Source organism: Podarcis raffonei, chromosome 5, assembly GCF_027172205.1.
Source record: "Podarcis raffonei isolate rPodRaf1 chromosome 5, rPodRaf1.pri, whole genome shotgun sequence".
Taxonomy (NCBI): domain Eukaryota; kingdom Metazoa; phylum Chordata; class Lepidosauria; order Squamata; family Lacertidae; genus Podarcis; species Podarcis raffonei.
The window spans coordinates 24,441,516-24,457,264 of NC_070606.1; the positions used below are offsets into that span (position 1 = coordinate 24,441,516).

Sequence of the window (15,749 nt, forward strand, 5' to 3'; positions counted from 1 at the left end):
CTGCAAAATGTGGAGAACTGAGTATCAGTTGGAAAAATGAGAAGCTGAGAGAACCAAAATTGACAAATTCACCCATCCCTGGTGAGAGATGTGCTTCATCCTTTCCCCACATATCATTTGCCTGTTTAAAGGTTCTCCCCCCACCCAGCCTTCCCTCCCCCCCCCAATACCAGGGGGGGGGAACCTGAAACTGGCATCTTTTCTCCATGGACATTGGATTTTGGTCTATGCAGACAACTAAGAATCCTTGTTGTGATCAGTGTGTACCTTGTGTGGCTGGTTGTACTTTTAAGTATCACTTCATTTTAGCAGCAAATAGGGTTTCTGTACGATAAGCTCTGTTATCTAATTTCACCATTAACTAAGACACCATTAACTTTTTGTGCTGCTGATAAAAATTACTACTGCAAGCTTGCTAGAAGGCAACAATAAAGTTAAATCTAAAGTTATGGCTGACTTTAACCAGTAAGAGAGATCTACAAGAACCTAGGGAGAGGCTGCTGGATCTAACCAAAGCTGCATACATACCAGACATTGAAAGCAGATCCCTGCCCCAAACAATCATGATAACTGTATTGTGCTAGGAACTGTAGCTCAGTTAAGGGTAAACGCTGTTATGGATGTGCTTTAAATGTTCTTTAATGTTCTTTTCATGCTGGTAGAGATGCATGTTTACTTCTGAAGCCAATAGTCATTACGCATTTGGACTGATGTGATTTTAAAACAAACAAACAGTTTATTTTAAGAAAACCATTTTGTTTCTATTTCTTTAACAGTTTCGGTCTTTCTGAGTTATTTTTGTGCAGAAGAGTTCTTAATCTGAATTAGAAATCTCCACCACCTTTTGCACCTTTTAAATGCACTTGGACAAACTCTCCTGGTCTGACCAGCGCTATTGCTAAGGTCCTATTTCTGAACTTGCCTTATTTATTTATTTATTTATTTATTTATTTATTTATTTATTTATTTTAAAAAAAACATCACCAGCAGCTACAATGGGAAGGAAAGGTGTGGGGATGTCCTAAAACAATTCAGTAATCTAAATTACAGATATGCCTCTAGAAAAACCCTCTGGTTGTATATTGATAGATCATACTCTATGCTCGTTCAAGAAGCAATGCAATTCCATCCATCCCCTGCATTGTTAACCATAAATCACAGCTAGGTGGCTGACAGAGGCATGACATTCCTGCTAAAATGATGACGCTGTGCGTTCCTCTCTTGCCTTCCAACAACTTCAACTGCTGTAGGTTTCTGGTGGCCTCAGAAGTTCTGCTGTGTATGTTTGTCACCTGTTGACACTGATGTATCATGAAAACCTACCATCCATCCACATGTGTGAGATATTTCCACCAGTCTTTCTATATTTACCTTTCTCTTATCTAACATGGGATTGTGCTTGGAGATCGGCTAATAGAGATCAGCGCTATTTCTGTGCTTGGGTTTCTGCTTGTTGGCCTTCTCCTTGTCCTCACAAGCCTTCAGCTTTTTCTTGTCGTCACTGGAGTCTCGGTGGCACAGCCCCTCTTCACTGCCCGTTGGCAAGCTGTCAAACGTGTTCTCTTTATTGACCGCCCGAAGATTTTGCCCTTTCCTGCTCTGGCGGCAGAAGTCAGCACATTTCTCCATGCAATTAAACCTAGTCTCGGTGGTACACGCGTACATTCCGGCGGGGACAGCGAGCACCATGGCACATACAATGATGATGATATGGATGAGCTTCTCCCGCTGCTCCAGCTCGCTGATGTCACTTCCTGTAACAAACACAATGCACTGCCCCTTTTGAGGCATCTGGTTCCTCAGAGTAACACACACTTCATACTTGGTGGCAGGGAGAAGGTCGTTGACAGAGTAGCTATTGATGCCAGGGCCAATGTAAATCATGTCTTTCTTAGAGTCATCATACTTCCCAAAATGGAGGGTATACCAGGCTTCTCCTGGATTCTCTGTCAAGCTGTACCACTCCAAAGTGATCCCATAGACCGTCTGCTTGGCAATCCTCACATCAATGTATGAATTCTCACCTGAGACTGAGGAAGAGAAGGAGGAGGCCGCCGCCCTTGGAGCTTGAACTTTCAGCGTCATTGTGGCTGAGGTGTTGCCAAGGAAGTTAGCAGCTGTGCATGTGTAATTGCCTTCATCCACAAGGTGGGCGGAAGGAATAATCAATTCTGACTTAATTCTGTCTTCACTAATATGGGTGGTGGTTGCTAGGGAGGGGGAAGGAGAACAAGGACACACATGTTAGTTGTACCGGCATTCCCCTGATGTTTTAACAGCATGATCCAAGCCTCAGAACAACATAGAGATGTGCAAAAATTCCTTTAAAATTGCAATGGTTTCAGTGCAATGATTTCAGTTATTTTTATTTATTTATTTATACCCCGGCCATCTGACTGGGTTTCCCCAGCCACTCTGGTCGGCTCCCAACAGAATATTAAAAACACGTTAAAACATCAAACATTAAAAACATCCCTAAACAGGTTTGCCTTCAGATGCCTTCTAAAAATCAGATAGTTGTTTATTTCCTTGACATCTGATGGGAGGGCGTTCCACAGGGTGGGCACCACCACTAAGAAGGCCCTCTGCCTGGTTCCATGTAACCTCACTTCTCGCAGTGAGGGAACTGCCAGAAGGCCCTCGGAGCTGGGTGTCAGTGTCCGGGCAGAACGATGGGGGTGGAGACGCTCCTTCAGGTATACTGGGCTGAGGCCATTAAGGGCTTAACATTTCTTAAATGGTTTCCCAAATTAGGAGAGTAGGTGTGATATACTTAAAGTACTAAATCTGGACTGGGGAGACCTGGGGAGATCCATGCTTATTCATGAAGTTCCCTCAACGATATTGGATTAGGACTTACTATTTCTCTGCTTATGCCAGCCATTTCCTTTTTAATCTCTCTAGGGTTCAACATATCCTATAACTTATGATGCTGCTGGTTGTTGTCATCATAATAAAAGTGTTGTATTTAATGCAAGTCATGCTCACAGTAACCCATTAGAGCAGAGCTTTCCAAACTTTTCACGTCAGGTACACACTTTGGACACGCATCGTTTCGCAACACAGTCATTCAGTTTTACTAGCAAAATGGTGGTTAAACGAACCCCATTCCAGGCCCTGGAGGAGTGCAAAGAGCGTTTGTGTGACACCCACACACTGCAGCCAACAGACAAATGTGTCACAACACACAGTTTGGAAAGCTCTGCCTTCGAGCTAGTGAATATAACTGACGTAGGTCCATTAATTTTACTCGGTAGAATTCAGCAGCATAAAACTCATTGTTTTGCTGTAAATGCAGATAATGGGTGAGATCCCACACTGTGCAAGTAGACCTGCTCATGGAATTTCCCTTCCACTCCTTCCCCTACATAGCCCTTCAATACTCTGCAGAATATTTTCAGGGTATGCGGAGGGCTGTAAGAAGAAGGTGAGGCAGGGGAAGTCCCATTGCATGAGCCGATCCTATTCTGCTCAGGTAACAGGAGTGTGGATACAACCCCGTGGGTGGAAGTAGTTATTCTTCCCTTATCCCTTCTCCCATGGTTGATGGATCCTTCAGATTCTCTGTTCCATCCTACCTCACCTGTGTCCCACGGTTGGGTTGGGCTTGCACGTTACTGCTTCCAGCAACACTCAATAAAATGTTTTCTTTTTATTTATTTTTAAATAAAACCCCCAGCCTAAAAGACTTCTGTTGTGGGGATCAGGTGGGAAACTTTATCCTCACACTATGTGAAGGATAAAACAGAGAAGTCCCACACATGCTACTTTGGAGGAAAAGGAAGTATGCAAATATGACCCAACTAATCTCCCAGAAGGTTTGCTTTTTTGGAAAGTCTTCCCCAGAAATTTCACTGCCCTTCTTGTCACTTCTCTCACAATGACCTCAGGTGTTCTTGCCTGAAAAGAACCTCCAAACTCATCTTTGAAAGGTATCATACTAGACAAAATATTAACGACAATTCTAAACCTTCCCATGTTGAAAGGCAGCTGTGTTGGCCCATAAGAAAAGCAGCAAATTCCATATTAGGGCAATGCCATGAAAAATGTCAGAAGGGTGTGCAAGCTTTCGATGAAGAGTTCTGGGAAACCCAGAAGCTTGCTCCTTATTTTGGTTAGCCTTAAAACAGTCTTTTTTTTTTTTAATAATATTTTTATTAAACAGTTTTTATAATCACACAAACAATACATAACAACAACAAATACATAAACAAACAATAACAAAAACAAAACAAAAAAAAACAAGTACCATTTCATATCCTAATTTCTTAAACCTTTCTTCCTCGACTTCCTCATGCCTCCCTTTTCTGTATTCCAAATTCTAATCAATTACTCAGCAAATCTTCCCTTATTTTACTTTGAATTTAAGTTAATCTTCCTTATTCTCCTTGTCTTAACCATTACTAATAGTAACCATTTACTTTCCAGTCCAACATCATTCTAGCTTTCATTAATTTTGTAATATTTCTTTAGATAGTCCTTAAACTTTTTCCATTCTTCTTCCGCCGCTTCTCTTCCCTGGTTTCGGATTCTGCTCGTCATTTCTGCCAGGCCTTGCCTGACTGTGGACTCTGGAATTCCGATCCTGTTATTATCTGAGGAACTCCTGAGCAAGTTGGGACCCTCACTACAATCACCACTAGACCTCATCATATTCGTTACCAAGAGATGAGATGATGGTGGAGAAGGTGCCATCAAAGAGCACAGGATGAAGAAGGCCTCAGATACCCCTACACTTATTTAGTGCACATTATCACCTAGTGATCGAGGAAACGACAGCTTCTGTACATTTCATACACCATGGAGACCCAAGAGCGCTTGCTATGAAGAACATGGATTTATCCATGATCGTAGAACTCTCAGGTGTGACATGGCAGGTCTTGACTGAAGGTAGCTACGCAGTGGCAAACCCTAACTTCAAAAATGATGAAGTGTCTAGTGTCATTCAGGATTTTTAAGTCAACAGAGCAGCAGGCATCCATAGTGGTTGGCAACTGACCCCAAAATGCCAGAATAATATGGAGCTCTTTTACTGTGCTCTTCAGACTTTCCTTTCCTCTCCATAAGGTCTATGAATCAAATCAAGGTCACTGTTTCTAGCTACAACCATTCAGGTGAACTGCAAAAGAAGCAATTAAGACCTATGGGAATGAATATATATATATATATATACTCAGAAACTAGCTGAAGCAATTTCATTTCAACTGTCTAGAATAATTTACTTCAAGGCTGACTCCAGTCTAGGAAAATTCCAGCCCTGTAGGAATCAGTTTAGGAAAGCTGCATGCAATTTAGCCAATACAGTAAGACTGCAAATGTGGCTATAGCAATCCTCACCCCCAGTTTATGGCTTGGAGGGGGTCAGGATGTGTCAAAGGATTCCTTCCACTTGGTTCCACTCAGCTCTACAAGGCTTTGCTATTAGGGGGTCCTTGCTGCTAGGGAGGTCCCTACTGTTTCTGCTGGCAACACATGCTACCAATTGGTTGGTTATATGCTCGCCTGTGGTAGCCAGCATAAACTCCCCAGATGGGGTCACTTTGTGGGAAAGGAGGAAGCCAGCCAAGCATCTGCTGTATCCTAAGCCAGTGCAGCTACTGGCAATGGGGCAACCCAGGACCCTCTTCTGTGGCAGCCTGGAAGTGGGACAGCAAGAATCACCCGTTTTACTGCTCTACTCTGCCGACTTCAGCCATGGTTGGCATGAGCAGCAGGGATTCAAATGCAGCTCCATTCATCCCTACTGCCTCCATCTGGAACTTTGGGTTGCAGCCTTCGGTTGTATGCAAGAGTAAGTTTACTTGAAGTCAACGGAGCTTGCTTCCAAGTATAAGTGTATAGAATTGCTCGGTTGATATTGTTAACTCTTGCCTTTGTTTTATACACCATTCAGATATGCATAAGCAGTAAATGGACGTGTGAAAAGCTCCAGGATCAAATATGCTTTAAAGAGTCACAGTCCAGCAAAAAATTGCTGACAACTATTTCTTATCAAAAACAATGGAAAGGGGCTTCATTGTGACTAATGAAACCCTCTGTGGTGTGAGGGTGGTGACTCGTGACAGGACCTTCTCTGAAGTGTCCTCAAAACTGTGGAATTTCCCTCCCATAGGGGCACACTTTACATCTTTCACCTCTCCTTTTGTAACTGAAGTATTTTGTCGTCGTCGTCATCCTCCCTGTAAATTGTATCATTAGTTGTATCTCATGCATTGCTACTGTTGTTTTATGGTTTGTGGGTTATATTTACTATTTTGTGATTGTTTTTTAGCTTATGTAAGTCATCCCAGGACATTAGAGGAAAGCACAGGTAAGAAATCAAAGGGAGGGGGAGAGAGAAAGATAAAGAGGGAAGGAAGGAAAAGAAAATAATTTAGCTTCCCTTGATTTTAGCTGAAGGCAGTTGTGGCTAATTTGTGCCAGATTATCCTCAAAGCCCACAAATCAATTTGTTTCAATTGGATGCTATACCATGGCCAATGTATAAAGTAATTAATAAACAAAGTATTACTAATGAAGCAAGTCATACTAGATATAGAGCAGTCATTGTTACAAAATGGCACTCCAGTGATGGGTCAACCCTGAGGATGTGAGGAGGGGTCTGGAAGAAGGGAAATATGAGTAGACTTGCCAATCTCATCAAGATGTTTCAAAGAAAATGTGAGACAGCACATGGCATATGATGGATATATTCAGCTATTTTCAGCAATTCATTGACACTGGAGCAGTCCAATTAAAATCATTTGATGTACTCTAGGGAACACAGAGTGCTATTTTATATCCGGTCTGACTATTCACCCATTATAGTCTTACTAGTAAGTGGCTCTCTCAGATCTCAGGCAGTGATCACTGGGTACCTGATCCTTTTAGCTTAGAGTTTCCAAGGATTAAATCTGGGACTTTCTACATTCAAAGAATGTGATCAGCCACTGAGTTATGCTCCTTCCCTAAGTCAGCATGGTACGGGCTTCATACTCAAAGTATGGTATTTTTAAGCAAGTCATAATAAATGTGAGCATCCAGGACACTGAGCATATCCATCCAGGCATAGTATGTTTTTGTTTTAATTCCACCACCACCACCACCCCCCCAAAAAATATTATGGAACCAGAGAAACAAGTAAACAACAATAATATTTCAATAATATAGCCAACTGAAGACAGGGCATACAAAACCGAAATCAAATGATAATGCTCAATCTGAAATCATGACAATCATATTTCTCTTGAGAGAGAGAGAGATTTTTGTACATCTAAACCAAAACTATGCTTGTTTCACCAGTCTCCTGCTCATATAGAGGGGAGCCATTGTTGGTTGTTGGTTGTACCTGAAGGAGCGTCTCCACCCCCATCGTTCTGCCAGGATGCTGAGGTCCAGCGCCGAGGGCCTTCTGGCGGTTCCCTCATTGCAAGAAGCAAAGCTACAGGGAACCAGGCAGAGGGCCTTCTCAGTATTGGCGCCCGCCCTGTGGAACGCCCTCCCATCAGATGTCAAAGAGATAAACAACTACCTGGCATTCAGAAGACATCTTAAGGCATCAGGGAAGTTTTTAATGTATGACATATTAGTGTATTTTTTATATTTGTGGAAGCCGCCCAGAATGGCTGGGGAAACCCACCCAGATGGGCGGGGTACAAATAAATTATTATTATTATTATTATTATTATTATTATTATTATTATTAATCAAACAGGACTGAGAAGACCCAGGTTGAAAGCCACACTCAACCATGAACCTCATTCAGTGATCTTGTGCAGTTGCTATCCCTTTGCCAGTCAATTTCACAGAAATGTTATAAGAACAAAATGGAGGGAAGGGACACAGAAATGTTGTAAGAACAAAATGGAGGGAGGGGACAATGCATGCTACCCTGAGCTTCTTAGAGGAAGGTGGAATATAGACATAATAGGCAGAGAAGGGACTGGTGGTGAAGGTATCTAATACTTCAGCCCTCCTAAATCAACATGATTTTTTAACAAGAATCTGACTGGCTTTCCTCATATAATATCACACAATGGTTGTCCACGTTTCACCCACCTTTTCTATTTGGTAAGTGGCAGCCCATTCACACAAAAAGTGAATAAGGCAGTTTAGTCTCATTGAATCCAGTGGGCTAACTCAGCTTAACTGGTTTGCGGTCAGCCCCTGACTAGAAGTTCAGAGGCAAATGAATACAACTTTCCTTGGAGTAATGCTTACCATTAAATCCTCGTAGGTGCTTTAACATATAGGTCCACCAGATTGCTGGGGAAGGGCTGGCCTGCACCAGACAGGTCAAGGTCACATTCAGCCCAACATATACAGTGGGATTTGGCTCAGAGGGTGATACCAACGGCTTCATGCAGTTATTCAGCTCCACTTCATGAAAGTACTTTCCTGCTCTGAATTTGGGGCTTGAGCAAGTTAAGTAAGAATTCATCAGAATGATGGGCGGGCTAATAGATTTGATAAACTGGACAAACCCTCGCAGGCGACAGTCACATATCCATGGGTTGTCGTGCAAAGCCAAGACCGCGTTGGAAATAGCATCCAGCTTCTTCTCCAGCTGCTGGGTTTTTTGGTACACAGGCCAGTTATAGAAAACATCCTTGGAGATGACAGTAAGCTGATTGGAAGAGATGTCTAAATAGGTCAGGCTAGGCAGATAGCGGAGGGCATGTTCTGGAAGGACATCGAGCCTGTTGTGCTTTAGATCCAGTATTTTCAAAGCCGGCGTGTCTTGGAACGCTGTCCATGGTACTGAAGTCAGCTTGTTCCCCTGCAATCTCAGCTCAGTCAAATCCGTCAGGTACTCAAGGCTTTTCAGATGCATGACCGTGATGTTGTTGAAATTAAGCCAAAGATATTCCAAGGCACTGACATTAGAGAATGACCCACGAGGCAATTCTGTTAGGTGAGAATTTTCTATTCTAATTTTTTTTATATCTTCAGGGATGCCCCCAGGGATCTTTCTCAATGATGTTGACATGCAAAGCAAACTCCTAGAAAGCAAAACAGCAAAGTTAACATATTGCTTAGTTGGTTTTAATCCATTACAGTGGTACCTCAGGTTACATACGCTTCAGGTTACAGATTTCGCTAACCCAGAAATAGTGCTTCAGGTTAAGAACTTTGCTTCAGGATGAGAACAGAAATCGTGCTCCGGTGGCACAGCGGCAGCAGGAGGCCCCATTAGCTAAAGTGGTGCTTCAGGTTAAGAACAGTTTCAGGTTAAGAACGGACCTCCGGAACGAATTAAGTACTTAACCCGAGGTACCACTGTACATGGAATGACAGCAAAGTGAAGGTTTCTGTTTTTATGACACTGTTAAGAATGCACTTGCTTCATTTTCATCTTTCTCGTTTTAACACCCAAACAAAAGTACATTAACATTGCTATTAGCATCATATCCGAAGACTTACTATTTCAGAAAACTAATCATGCCCTAAAAATGAACTTGAAATTAAACAGAATTTTTTAAAAATACTAGCAATATTGGGCACAATTCAGCCACTACTTGTTGTCCCCAAGTTTCTCTATAGTCCTGCCAATGTTTCTTACCTTCCAAAGTTATCGTTGGAACAGGTGCATCCTGTGACACAAGATGAAATTGTTGGGTTTGTCCCATAAGAGAAAAGCAGCAGCAGAAGAAGACATGCATGACAGATGAGATCCATATTCTTCCTGAAGTAAACACTGTGCAGGTTTTGCAACAGACAGAACAACAGCCTCCAAGTAGCAAATCCTATTAGGAGTAATCTTCTTTGACGCAGGGATAGCTGCTTCTGAAGACCTGGTGGGATCCTATGGATTTTTGCACATGTTTTTCCAAACATCACTGTACCAAGAAGTAACTGCTCTGTTAGGTAGCTATGAATCTGTCCCTAAGTAATAGTTATATTTAATTCAATGGATGAAGTGAGAATATAGAATACGGCAAAGGAAATTGCAGTGGACATTCAGCCAGGAAGCCCATGGTTAAGTGTTAGGTTAACTCTAAACTCTTTAGAGCTTTCAACATGACACAAGTTCCCAATATAAGAATAAACAGGCCTGTTTTTCAGCCGAAACTCAACAAAACTCAGTTCCGGAACCTCTCAGGTGGGCACCATTGCTAGAAAAATAGTACTGAAAATGTAATTAATTACCCTCCCTCCCCGCCTCAAAAAAATTAGAATGTCATAAAAGAAAATAAAAATGGAATCTCAATCTAATTCCCAAATGCCTGGTGGAGGGGGATGTTCACATGCCTGTGATAAGAGACCAGGGAAGAACATATATAGGCTTCTTGGGGGGAGGGGTATAAGGCTAAGGTGAGGTTTAAACAAGGGGCTTTCTAGCTCATAGCCACATTGCTTCACTGGCTCTGCTATACCATCTCTGGAAATGCAACACACCCCAGGTGTAAACAACACAGCAGAAAACAATCTAAATGACCCAAAATTACCTATAAGACTCAAAAGAAAATAACACACCCCAGCTGTAAATGACACAATAGAAAATAAACCTCTAAAGTCGCTAGATCTTCTACACAAGAAATTGGTGAACATCAAATGGAGTGGGAGAGTTCAGTGACACCGGGGGTTGTCTCACAATTTTCATCTAAAGGGGCCTGTGAGATTGATAAAAGGTGGAGCAAAGCAACAGTTCACCTATGACATTATGCCCACATGACATTATGGAGGGCTGATGCTGGCTTACTCATGTGTGCATGGATCCACCGTCTGTAAAAAGGTAAAGGTAAAGGACCCCTGGATGGTTTAGTCCCGTCAAAGGTGACTATGGGGTTGCGGTGTTCATCTTGCTTTCAGGCTGAGGTAACTAGCGTTTGTCCACAGACAGCTTTCCAGGCCATGTGGCCTGCATGACTAAACTGCTTCTGGTGCAACGGGACACTGTGATGGAAACCAGAGTGCACGGAAACACCATTTACCTTCCCACCAGAGTGGTACCTATTTGTCTACTTGCACTGGCATGCTTTCGAAAAACTAGGTTGGCAGGAGCTGGGACAGAGCAACGGGAGCTCATGCTGTCTCACAGATCTGAACTGCTGACCTTCTGATCAGCAAGCCCAGAGGCTCAGTGGCTTAAACCACAGCACCACCCATCTGTACAAACAAGCATCTCCACCACTGAAATCTCAAGTGAAACATACACGACACCCATGTTGGTGGTTCACACAAACAGTAATTCCTGTACAAGACTATTAGGATATAGTTCCTTTCCACCTTAAAAGGTCAGGCATGATTGTTGTGTATCACATGCCTGTTTACTCCCAGCACTGTCTGCTGGGAACTTCCATTTTGTATATAGCTTTTGTTTCTGACTTATTTCCTGGACACAGAGGCAAGCAGTCATGCTTTCCTTTGTTCTGAACTACGTTGAATAAAGCTGTAAATATGCTCTCCTGTCTGCATCTTTCATTGTGGAGACTGCTGAAAGGGTGTGCACAGGTCTTGGAATGTCTCTGAGGCTCGTGTCGCTAATTGACTGATGCTGTTCCACGGGAGACCGGTGATCGTCTGGAGACAACTAGAGGCCTGACTGATGCCTCCGTCTCCCTGGCAGTATCCCAAAAAAGACAGCCATGGCTGCAATGTTGCTGCAATGTTCTCACAAGCCAACTGCACGGGGCCCACTATTACGAATGAAATATCTCTTAAAATGTGGTGCCTAAGTCGTTGGGCAAAGACCAAGGTACTCCCATCAGCCTATTCACATAGGCTGCAATGAAAACCCCAAACTAAATGCTTAGATGCTACTCTTTACTTGGTTCGATGGAGATCACCAAAAGTGATATTGCACTTAAAAAACATCAACACAGGGCTGAAACATTTTGAAATGAGAAATCTGTAGTCCTTTGGCAACATCTAGTGCTAGTTTTATAGTTTTCGGCAAGCTCTCATAAATTGTAACCCAAATATAGCATAAATATGGCTTAAGTAAAAAAGGTAAAGGGAACCCTAACCATTAGGTCCAGTCGTGACCAACTCTGGGGTTGTGCGCTCATCTCGCTCTATAGGCCGAGGGAGCCGGAGTTTGTCTGCAGACAGCTTCCGGGTCATGTGGCCAGCATGACTAAGCCGCTTCTGGCAAACCAGAGCAGCACATGGAAACGCCGTTTACCTTCCCGCCGGAGCGGTCCCTATTTATCTACTTGCACATGATGTGCTTTTGAACTGCTAGGTTGACAGGAGCAGGGACTGAGCAACGGGAGATCACCCCGTCGCGGGGATTCGAACCGCCGACCTTCTGATTGGCAAGTCCTAGGCTCTGTGGTTTAACCCACAGCGTCACCCGCGTCCCATGGCTTAAGTAATGGAGCATAAATAAGAACAGTAACAAATATAAAACAATAAAAACCTAGATATGTCATAAGCAAGGAGCAAAGGCAGAAACCCTGCTGAGGGAACAACAATCCTTAGGAAGCTGGGTCAAAAACAGGTATTAGCCTTCACCTGCATGAAAATGTGTCAACAACACAGAGCCAGCACCTTTTGGGGTGGGAAATGATCTATTCTTTTGGTGACATCTAGTGTCAGTAGTTGGTATTAGTGTTTTCAGAGAACACTATGTTGATGGAAAAATGATTAGTCTCATCCCCATGAAGCAAAGCTGAAAACAGAGATTAGCCTGAACCTGCTTAACCCATCACCTTAGAAGACTAGGATAGAAAAGTATTTATAGCTACCTAGGTGACAGATTTGGTCTATAAACATCTTTGTCCTACTTGGTTTGGAGAGAGAGAGAGAGAGGGAAGGAGAGAGAGAGGGAGAGGGAGAACACTGGTCCTGATTCTGTAGAGCCCTTTAAGTCACAGGAGCCTTTGAATCCCCAGTAGGAAATGGACATAGTCAACATGGCAGACATATTCTGGAAAAGTTCTGCTGTATAAAGAGAGCCCCCAAGATATCTGCTTTGCATATTTGGTTCTATGTGTCATTAGCTAACTATAACAAAGCCCATCAGGCTGTGTGCTCAGCGTTGCTCCCAAATAAGCTATTTAATTACTGGCTGTTTTTACAGCATGAGCCTATCCTCCTGTTATGCCGGCTGGACAAGGCAGGCTCACTACTAAGTCCCCTAGCATGCCATAATCTGACATTGTGATGCTGCTGTCATGCTGTGCCCCGTGCCATTACTAAAACATTGCAATGTCAACGAAGGTCAAAATGGGTGGTGATGGAAAGGGTGCAAGCAGGAGGGGCGAGAATGGGATAAGTAACCTCAGTTGGAATCCTATTTACTCAGACTGGATCAGTGCTATGTATAAACCCCCATACAGTCATCTTAACCATGACAGTATTTCCTTTGAGTGGGAAGTCCCTGTGTTGACTAAGCTGTTGTAGGGAGCTTGCTTTTGCTCTCCCTTTAGATCTGCAGTACTTCTCGCCGCAAAATGTTGGTTTGGACACTGTGGCTGTCCTATGGAAAAGTGAAGCTTGTATTTTTTTATTAACTATTTGGAGAGTTTCTATATCACTTTTCACTTCTGGGACGTCTCATCAAAGTGGTTTACATATAAAACATAAAGGTAAAGGTGTGGTGTAGTGGTTAAGAGTGGTAGACTTGTAATCTGGTGAACCGAGTTCAATTCCCTGCTCCTCCACATGCAGCTGCTTGGGCCAGTCACACTTCTTTGAAGTCTCTCAGCCTCACTCACCTCACAAAATGTTGTGGGGGAGGAAGGGAAAGGAGATTGTTAGCTGCTTTAGACTCCTTAGGGTATTGATAAAGTGGTATATTAAATCCAAACTCTTCATCTTCTTCTCTTCTGGACAGTTAAGTCCAATCAAAGGCGACTATGGGGTGTGGCGCTCATCTCACTTTCAGGCCGAGGGAGCCAGCGTTTGTCCACAGACAGCTTTCCAGGTCATGTGGCCAACATGACTGTGGCGATCACGCAGGGTCCCCGGACATTTGACGGTCTATTGATCCCTGTGCCACCACTGTGATTGCTTTCTTCACTGCCACCAACCCATTTCTCTCGGGTACACACACAGTCCAGACAGTTGTTAACATTAACAAATAATCAAGTTTATTTTTATGAGCGTGAACAAGTTTAAGGTTTCAGTTAATTTTTCTTGGCAGTTTCTTAATCTTAGTTTCTTTACTGACCCAATGTTCCTAACAACTTCAAACTGATTATCCCAACTGACTATCTGACTCCACCTAACAGTTCTTCTCTCTCACAACACAACTCGACCAACCCACAGACTTAAACTCCCTCTTCCTTCTCCAACTCCCAACTCTCAACTTATTTCCACACAACTCTAACTCAACTCCTCCCCTTGGGTTCCCACTGGCCAATCACATCACACTCATTTAACCCTTTCCTTATGACCCACCTAGGAGGCAAACGCCACAATGACCATATAAAACATATAAATATAAAACATAATAGCACATCATCAAAAAAACCCAGCTACTGTATTTGAAACCATATCAGAACAGGGGGTGGGATTAAAAAGGGGGGGGGGGAATCAATACCAGATCAGCAAAAATGGTCAGGGGCAGGTTCATTGCAGAAATCAATTCATCACAGAATATGGGGCCGGTTCATTACAGGTGTTTTGCCCCATTGCTCTCAAGAGCAGCCCTCGGTTTCCCCCATAGATATGAATGGCAGCCATGCTCCACTGCCCTCAAAGACACCACTGAAATAAAAATTGGATCTGTCTGCTGTTCCTGGTGGCCTCAGTGTCTAGAGACATTGCATTGTGTCGATTTGGCAAGAGCAAATGGTAGGCTTGAACCATCCTCCCAAGGGACAATGTTTAGGTTTGATTTTTGAACCCCAGTTCCACAAGTCACCTTCCTCACCACTCAGCAATGGGGAAAGAGCTAAGAGGGGCCAACAAAGGAAGGGTACCGTTGTCCCTTTGGGGGAGTGGGCTAAGTGAGGTAAGCTCTGTGTTTGTGATGTCATTGCCTGTTGCTTGGTGTAATGATGCATGCAAGTGACGTCATGACTGGTGAGGGTCTTCAAAATTGCCAGTGGCTGTTGTGGCTGCTGCAGCTTTTTCCTCCCGGTGACAGGAAGGTTGCCTTGAAAGGTGTGGTGTTTGCATGACTGCTAACCAAGATCTCTGAGGTGTCTGTGGGGACGGACGACTTTAGGGAGCAACCGCAGAGGTGTCAGGAAACACACTGTCGCAAGGTATGTGTAGTGCTGCTGCATCAGACATTTGTATCACATGATACAAGACCAACCAAAAGATGAGATATAGAATAAAGGCCAACATATAGATCTCACATCTGCCATCTCTCCAAGCCTAGGAATCACAAAAATGTACAATCTGCTGTTAGATTGGGAAACAAAAGATGAGCTTGTTAAAGTTTCTATAATACAAGGGGCAATAGATATAGGACATAATATAGATTTGAATCTCTGGGGAAAACTTTGAAAGAGCGATTTGAAGTTCACTGCATGTTATTCTTTGCAGAAAAACTACCTGAAAATGATTTATAGATGGTACTTAATTCCAAGTAGACTCGCTAATATGTTTAAGTCCAAATCAGATAAGCGTTGGAAATGTAATGAGGTTGAGGGTACGTTTTATCATATGTGGTGGACTTGTAAAAGGGTAAAAGAGTATTGGGAAATGATATATAATGAATTGAAAAGTAAGTTTAAAAGTACCTTTTCCAAAAAAAATTTCCTTTTTGTTGGGGATAATTCAGAGGGAAACTCTCAGGTGTGTGTGTGTGTGTGTGTGTGTGTGTGTGCCACTACTGCGGCCCATGTTTTTGTTAGCCCAAAAATGGA

General features: G+C 43.0%; 1 protein-coding gene across 1 annotated transcript; it reads right to left on the reverse strand.

Moving 5' to 3' along the window:
- Window positions 1–1,342: 1,342 nt before the first annotated feature.
- LRIT2 (leucine rich repeat, Ig-like and transmembrane domains 2) lies at window positions 1,343–9,768 on the reverse strand. The gene is made up of 3 exons (XM_053388235.1): window positions 9,542–9,768; window positions 8,200–8,981; window positions 1,343–2,210 (listed from the first exon to the last, which is right to left on the reverse strand). Exons 1-3 carry the CDS (start codon window positions 9,655–9,657, stop codon window positions 1,411–1,413), a joined length of 1,698 nt encoding a protein of 565 aa, XP_053244210.1. The 5' UTR covers window positions 9,658–9,768; the 3' UTR covers window positions 1,343–1,410.
- Between the last annotated feature and the right edge of the window lie 5,981 nt (window positions 9,769–15,749).